This window comes from Miscanthus floridulus, chromosome 17, assembly GCF_019320115.1.
Source record: "Miscanthus floridulus cultivar M001 chromosome 17, ASM1932011v1, whole genome shotgun sequence".
NCBI lineage: Eukaryota > Viridiplantae > Streptophyta > Magnoliopsida > Poales > Poaceae > Miscanthus > Miscanthus floridulus.
The window spans coordinates 110682086-110690737 of NC_089596.1; the positions used below are offsets into that span (position 1 = coordinate 110682086).

The following is an 8652-nucleotide window of genomic DNA, read 5'->3' on the forward strand; positions in this document are numbered from 1 at the left end:
AGTCATGCGTGTTAGATAGCATATGTTCAACAACGTACAAAGTCTAATTCTAATGCGTATAAGAGCAAATGACACAAGATATAAATCCCGTTGTAATACACGGGCATGTTTGCTAGTTAAGAAAAAGCGTGAGTTAGAGCTCGCCCTAGTTAGAAAACAAAGCTCACGCGTATGAGCATGGAGAAAACAAAGCCCACACGTATGAGCATGGGTTTGGGTGCCTCCCATAACCGCCGGCTGATCAAAATAGCCAGTTAATAATCATCACCACCATGTTACCCAAAACTAATCAAACAACTCCCAGCAGATCCTAGCCGTCGGATCAAAGTTCAGCGGTTCATCCTCCTTCTCTCCCGCCACCGTCTGGTCGTCGTCTCCTCGTCGCACAAGTCACCACCGACCGCATCTCCATCTCGTCGTCTTCACCATGCCGATCCGGCGTCAGCGCTAGGGTTAGGGTTCCCTCTTCGCCTTCATTGCCATGGCTCCTAACGAAGCCGCTAACGTCACCACCCCGTCCGAGCCGGAGAGCGTGGGCGGCAGTGAGATGAGCAGTGAAGACACGGCTGCCGCCAGGCCGCTCCTCTCGTCGTCCTCCCCCTCCCCCTCCCCCTCCGCGGCTTCCGCAGCCCCGGTGCTGGAGAGCATAGAGGAGCTGGACCGGAGGTACGCACCGTACGCGCGGCGGGACGCGTACGGGCCGATGGGGCTCGGCCCCGTGAGCGCGGCGGAGGCGGCGCGGCTGGCGTTTGCCGCGGTCGTGCTGGTCCCGCTCCGCGTCGTTGCAGGCGTGCTCGTACTCGTGGTCTACTACCTCGTGTGCCGCGTGTGCACGCTGCGGGTGGAGGAGGAGCGGGAGGGCGGCGAAGGGGAGGGGTACGCGCGGCTGGACGGGTGGAGGCGGGCGGGGGTTGTGCGGTGCGGCCGCGCACTCGCTCGCGCCATGTTGTTCGTCTTCGGATTCTACTGGATCCGAGATTACGACCGCCGCTTCCCCAATGCAGAGGTAGTGACGATGAGTAGTTCTAGTTCTATATATGCAAGCTTCTGATTGTTTATTTTCTGCTTGCCTTCTTTGCTCTTGATTCCTGAGCAAGGGAAGAGTTGGATAGTGTAATATTTGACAGTATTTGATACAATATACATGATAGCTATTAGCCTGGGTGTTTTGGTGTTTGTTCGTGGGCAGCATGTTTTTCCTGTGTGGATGAGAAAGTGGATGTGTAGACTGATTAAATTTATGTGCACCCTGTCATTGAGCATTGGTGCATCTATCAACTTGCATGGAAGATTTGCTAGTTTGTTTTCCCCATCTGCCACATTGTGATCCCATGTGTTTGTTTGCAGCTAAAATGTTTCCAGATGTTGGGGAAGTATTTGTGTTCTGAGGTTGAAGTTCCTCAGACATCAGAATTTGATGATAATGTGATAAATCTTGTGGTGGTTGTGTAGTATGGTCATCATTTGTAGCAGAATATAGTATCGGTGTAATTTTAGCCTTTACTGACTGACTACAGGTGAATCCTACTTGGGGGGTTTGAATGATGAGTGGAATGAATATTATATATGGCTGGTTTTGTGTCTATGTCATCTCCAGCTATCGTAATTCATTAATATTTCAGGATGACGATGTGGACCAGTCTAAAGAAATCGAAAGGCCTGGGGCAATTGTGTCTAACCATGTATCTTATGTGGATATTCTTTATCACATGTCAGCCTCTTTTCCTAGTTTTGTTGCAAAGGTACTGTAAAATTTTTGTGATAATGTAATTGTTTATATGGTTTCTCAAAACTTTGCCATTAAAATATATTGATTTTGACATGTCTCTTTTGCATATCTCTATCATTCTTGAAGAGATCAGTGGCCAGATTGCCTCTAGTTGGTCTCATAAGGTACTAGCATTCTCTACTGTCTTTGGAGTTATGTTTTCGCTCAGTTTTGTACCAGAAATTGTAACATGATATTGTGGTAGATAGTTTAACTGGTCAAATGTTTACTTGTATTTACTTCGTGTAAGATCAATTGAAAAAATGACATGTGTTATGTTATCATGCAGCAAATGTCTTGGATGCATTTTTGTTCAGCGGGAGTCGAAAACATCAGATTTCAAAGGTGTTTCAGGTGATTTCCATAGTCTTAAACCAACATGGTTTGTCTTTTTTCTTGGCTTTTGAGGATAAATTCTTATTTTCTCATTGTCAAAACTTGAGTATGTTTGGAAAAATAAGGTACTACTGTCTACCAAATTTTGGCCAGGAAATTCTGCACTGAACCTTCCGCTAGTTGATTAATGTCTACTGTTAAATTCCATCCATGCTCCTGAAACTATAGTGTCCATTTGATGTAGAATCTCATCACAAACTATTTAATTTGTTTATTCTGATAGAATATTCTACAAATAGATGACCCTGTTTTGATGGGATAATACCATCCTTCGCACATGGAAGTTTTACTGGTGGGTAGAATTAGGAGGGAGTTACTTTCATAGCCATCTAAAAATCTAAGAAGATTTAGTAAAATGACGAAAGTTCAAGAACCATAAGAATGGACAAAAAGATTGAAAATTGAAAAGTCATGAAAGATCTAATGGGGTTTAACTAGATTTAGGAATTTTGAGAATTAAATGGCATTGCTAGCTTGTTCAATACGAGTACTAGGCTTAGCAAATTCTTTATACAGACATTGGTTGGGAGTTGGGACTTAATCTTTGATGCACTACTACTAGAGACGCTTTTGCATCTTCTGTTATATATTATATATCTGGCGTAGTTTTCTATAGTAAGGAATACAAAATACATGATTCCATTTTGCTTCTTTAGGCTTATGATATTCTATACCGCACACAGGTGCTGTAACCGAAAGAATCCAGCGTGCTCATCAACAGAAAAATGCACCAACGATGTTACTCTTCCCTGGTAAGTTCATATTAACTTCATATCTGATCATATATGATTTTAAGTCTTGTTCTCGACACCAACTCATGAGTTTTCGGTTTAAGGTTATTTGCCAGAATACATGTTTTTTTTTTCTATTTGTGGAATATATATTTTTAACTTCTCACTGAATTGTTGGCACATCATTGCATTATCATCTTTTGTTGTCAATCTTGTGATTCCCTTGTTGGGTTTGTCATCTAGTCTTGATAGTTAGACCAAACTGTTGCTTTGCTTATGTACATTATTAATGCTTGCTAATAATTTTACAATTTACTATTGCAGAGGGCACAACTACAAATGGGGATTATCTCCTTCCATTCAAAACAGGTGCTTTTCTTGCAAAGGCACCAGTTCAACCAGTCATTTTGAGATATCCTTACAAAAGATTTAATCCAGCATGGGAGTCCATGTCAGGGGTGAGTATCACTGGCAATTTGTCTGATTCAAATTAGCATTTAAAGGCCAATAATAAGTAGATAGATACATTAACAATACCATGAAATACAGCATCTAAAAATGGTGTCATCCTCATTATGATAACTTCTGATCCATAGAATTATTTGGATTTGATTAATTTAGGCTTAGAAAATACTGAAAATATCGCCCCATTCCCTCCCAATTTCACTACCATTTGGTGCCTCTATGACTTTCTCATATATTGACAATGGATTTCTTTGATTTTTTGTTTAACTATTTCTACTGTTAGACCTTTTAATTAAAATCCGCGTCAATGGTATTGGTTTGTAGATGCAAAATAATACAGAGAAGATTGGCACTCTAACATTAGGGATGAGGCCCATTTATGGTGTATGGTTGGGGCCAAAGGGCTTTGGGTGATTTGGCCATAGGAGCTTTGTTAGTGTTGTGCTCATAGTTTTATCCTCACTTGGTGATCCTTTGTACCAGAACTTGCCCTAATGGGCCTGTATGAGTCTTCTTAGACTCCTTTCTTATTTTTATTTGATTTGACTAGCAAACATACCGGTGCATTGCAAAGGGACGTTCACCTTGTTGTATGGTTATCTAGATGACTTGCGGCTTGGAGACATATTTAGCTTTCATGCCATGTGTTTCAATTCGTCTGGGAATCGAACTCTTTAATGTGCCTGGGCACGTCACGTGCTGCTCTAACTTGTATGGGCACTGGAGGTTTAGAGATTTATCGATGACCGTGTCATGTGTTCTAATTCATTTGGGATTGGACTCCATACCATGTCTCAACACTTAACTCATACGGGCACAAGAGAGTGGCAGACCATGGAAACACTTCGTATATCAATTTGTTTTGGAATTGGATTCTGCACTGTGCTTGGACATGCTACTCAACTTGTACAGGCACGAGAGAGATTGAGTCTGTCGGATCCCCATCGGACGGTTGTGAGCAATAAAGGATGAAGAAACCTTTCGCTCTTTAATATTAGGGGTAGATATATCATGATACACGGCTCTCCTGTGTATTTGAGAAAAATAAAAGGAAAACACTTATTAAAGTTCATGAGACAGCTGTGGTTCCTTTTCTTCTCAATGTTCGTATAGTACATCTGTCATGTTTGACAGTTTGAGTGCCGTGTGGCGGTTCTGAAGTTTTCGAACTAGTTTAAGAATGAAATTCTGTTTGGGAACAGTCTATGTGTCACTTACTAAAATTACCTAATGTTCTTCTATCTATTTAAGTTTGCTGAATTCTCTTGAAAAATTTGCAGGCACGTCATGTATTTCTGCTCCTCTGTCAATTTGTAAATTATCTAGAGGTGGTCCACTTACCTGTTTACTATCCTTCTGAGCAAGAAAAGGATGATCCTAAGCTCTATGCAAATAATGTACGGAAATTGATGGCAGTGGAGGTATCTTAATTCTTTCCGACGTTTAAAAATGGTTAATAGCATGGAATAGTATTGCTGTACAAGTTTTTGGTATTATGGTAAATACCATGTGGAAATCTTGACTTCTTCTTTTCAGGGAAACTTGATTCTTTCAGACCTTGGGCTGGCGGAGAAGCGAGTGTACCATGCCGCACTGAATGGTAATAGTCTACCTCGTGCTTTACATCAGAAAGATGATTGAAATGCCATGCTGTCGTGCTTCCATAATACTGACAGTTGAGTGGCTTGCTTGTAACTGTGTAATGTGCATTATCATGGTTTGAGAGGAGTGCTGTGAATATCCTATCGCCATAAAGCTGTAAAACAAATTACCAACTGTCATAGTTCAATTATGTTGGTTATACTTCTACATGGCTGGGCATCCGTGCATTTGATCATGTGGTCAATCCATGTGAACCTTTTTACTATTGATGTTTGCCAAACTGAACAATCTGCTTGGTCTTCCCTGCAGGATTGTTGTGTCTAAGGCCTAGTTGTGTCAAAGCTATTTTGGATAAAATTTGGAACTGAAAGCTGTTAGTTTTTCCTAGTTCCTGTACCATTGCTGTAGGAGGAAAAGAAATCATTTTTTTTGTCACTAATCTTTCTCATCGAAGACCATCTGTAGATGACCACACCATTTTGCTGCAAGAATCGTAGACTTTTAAATCAGGAGTTAGAACATAGGAATCAAGCAAGGCATAGTGGGAAAATTGCCTTTTTCTTGCACTCAGCATCACAATTCATGTTACGTTGCTATGTGTTTTGAGTTGACATGATGTACCTGATGTATCCGTTGACTAACATGTTGTCTAACAAATAACAAATATAGATGGTGTTTAAATCCAGAGAGTAAAGTTTAGGGATATCATGTGGGGTGTCACATGGGAGTGTTTGGATAGTAATAATAAAACAAATTATAAAAGTCCTTAGTAATCTGCGAGACAAATTTGATAAGCCTGTTAGCACATGTTTACTGTAGCATTATAATGTCAAATCATGGACTAATTAAGCTTAAAAAATTTATCTCATAAATTAGTCGTAATCTGTGTAATTAGTTATTTTTTAGTCTATATTTAATACTTTATGTATGTGTCTAAATATACGATGTGATAAAAAGTAAATTTTAGGGGGAGGAACTAAACAAGGCCATAATGGCCTCTCTTTTTGCTCTTAGACAATGCAGGCTCATAAGTACTTTTACAATGTTTCTGCAACATATTAAATGGCTTTTGCATAAGAACTACTACCTCTGTCCCCAAATACAAGGAATTTTGGCTATTCACCTGGGCTCCTGGACAAGCATTTGTTCACTTGAACAGCCAAAATCCATTTGTATTTCTGGACGTAGGTGGCAATATTTTGTGTGTTGCAACCGATATATGGTTTGGCAACTTTTACGCCGAAGGAAACTAAACCATGCTTATGGTCAGTTCGAGAAATGTGCCGATACTTTTAGGTAAAGGAGTTCGACCTTTTACAGAATGGAACCGTTTGCCCCCCCCCCCCCTCTCTGCTCGGGCGGCGTCTCTGTCGCCACCACAAGGCCTCTCCCCCATGCATCCACTGTCTAGCCGACCCCCTCTCTCTCCCTCTCCTTCCCTCCCCCCTCCCTCCCTCTCGCGCTTGCTCTCGCTCTCTCGGCGACCGAGATCCAGATCCGCCCCCCTTGTCCGGATCTATCTTCTCTGCGCGTGGAGTTAGTGTGGCCGTCGGTGGTGATGTGTGAGAGCGGGGCCTGGGCTGCGTATTGGCGACGCTCCTAGGTCGTCATCACGGGGCTGTGGCGCACCGGCCGACGGCGTGTGCACAACAGGACCCATGCCCATGCGCCTGCGTGGCCAGCTGACCTGCCTGCCCACGGTGGCTGGATCTGGCGGTCTGGTCACAGCCAAGGGCCGATGGTGGCCGGGGCGGTGGCCATCCAGGCTTGCCTGCCCGCGGTGGCCGGATCTGGCAGCCCAGGTGCTGCTCACCTTGGCTCCCGTGCGCGTGTCCCCAGCGTGCTAGGTGGCCTCGGCGACGGCTTGTATGGTGGCAGGCCGCTGTGGAATGGCGCCTGCGGTAGTGGTGATGATGAAGGCAACAACATCGGCATGGGGCATCAGGTTCGAGGCCTGGCGTCCGTATCCGGTGCCCCCAAGGCAGGGGGCGGTGCCCGCGGTGGTGGGGCACGACCTTGTGGCTGATGGCAGTGTAGGTCGCCAGCAACGGCAGCGGGTGCAAGAGCCGACGACGGTGGTCAATGATGGTCTCGACGTGTGGGTGTTACGTGAGCGGCGGAGTTAGATATGGCTCTATGCATTGCCCGGTTGGAGGGGGTGGTGGCCCTCCCCCAAGGGAGACACCGATATCAGAAGGACGTGCCGAGAACTGCAAAACCCCCGTTCACGACGCCCTCGCTCAGGGCTCGGAGGCTTGGCCACGACGCCCAAGAAGATCCCTAGCTAAGGCATTGCCCACACAACCAGCCCAATTCTGGCTCGAGGGCGAAGAATCGCCCCGAGCTAGGCCAGATGCCCACTCCAGAATCTATCATGCGCTCAGAGCGTGATAGGCGCAAAAGCAACACTCGCTGCAAGGCGCTATCGGCCACTCCTTCGGCAGGGTCACGCCCGGGGCATGACGCGTTAGGACAAGGAACTCCCCCAAGCCCACGGAGTGAAGGGCTTCGGGTTCGCTCACGAGCTCCTCTAGGCGGGGGAAGGCCTTGCGTGCCAAGGAAGCTAGGAGAAGGCTTACCCAAGGAAGGCTCCACTACAGCAAACAACACCCGGCGGTCAAGCGCCAGGCTACAGTAGAGACATCAAGGAGTGGTTATGGTTTTGTCAGCCCCTAGCTACAAGACAAAGGACCGGTGGCGCCAAGAAGAAGGAAACCGAAGTCTGGAGCAAGAAGCCCCTATTTGTACTCTCATGCCCTCCTTGGTATATAAGGGGAGGCATGGGCTCCTGTAGAGGAGAAGGGATCCCCCGATCCGAGACCCGAATCAATCAGAGGATAGCCGAACACAATCAGTGCACCCAAATCAATCAGAGGATAGCCGAACATAATCAGCGCTCGAATCAAAGTCTGAGCAAACCCTAGATTAGCTTAGCGATACTCCCTACACCTCTCTCTCTTGATCCTTCCATTATAAGAACTCTCGATTGAGCATTCCAAACACAAAGAACACCATACTGCTGGATGTAGGGCTTAGAGGCCCGAACCAAGATAAATCGCTCGTGTCCCTAAGTGTTTTGAGTGCTTAAACCACCAGACACATCGACCCTCGTCAAACATGTAAGAAAAATAGACCCCATGAGCCATCTAAGGTCCTCTACATTCGAAGCGATTCACTTCAAATTCCATCTCGTAATTGTCCCCCCGTTCATCCTGTAGCTATTTAACATCGGGTTCCCTTTAAATTGTCCTTGCTCCAACTCCAAACCAATCCAAATCATAGCTACAAACTAAGCCACTAGACCCATAGAGTAGCCATCGCCATGAGCTCCGTCGGAGATCCTACTGCCCAGTTTTCCACTTTGAAACGCCATGTCCAGTGTAGAACAACGTCAAAGAACATCTTGACCATCAAGGATCCATCTGGCGGGAGCATCCATGAAGCATCATTCTCCGTGACCCTAGAATGCACGGTGACCAAGACCCTCAAAGCCGGTGGTCACTAGCAACCGGGGTACCTCCTATATGAAGGAGGCAGCACCACCAGGATCTTGATGGGGAATCAAGCTGTGGGCATCCCCGTCGACCAGGAAGGTGTCCGAGAGTCCTCCATGGCTTGATGAGGACATTCACGCGGCTGCAGCAACTCAATCTCACCGACGAGCAGTGGGAGGACATCCTTTCTAAGCCC

The 8652-nt window shown here is 45.3% G+C and overlaps 1 protein-coding gene across 1 annotated transcript; it reads left to right on the plus strand.

Annotated features, from left to right (window-relative positions):
- Window positions 1–337: 337 nt before the first annotated feature.
- Window positions 338–5169, plus strand: LOC136517407 (lysophospholipid acyltransferase LPEAT1-like). Its single transcript, XM_066510962.1, has 8 exons — window positions 338–1006; window positions 1623–1742; window positions 1856–1893; window positions 2058–2122; window positions 2848–2916; window positions 3220–3353; window positions 4641–4781; window positions 4897–5169. The coding sequence occupies exons 1-8, from the start codon at window positions 482–484 to the stop codon at window positions 4999–5001; spliced, it is 1197 nt and encodes a 398-aa protein (XP_066367059.1). The 5' UTR covers window positions 338–481; the 3' UTR covers window positions 5002–5169.
- The last annotated feature ends 3483 nt before the right edge of the window (window positions 5170–8652 follow it).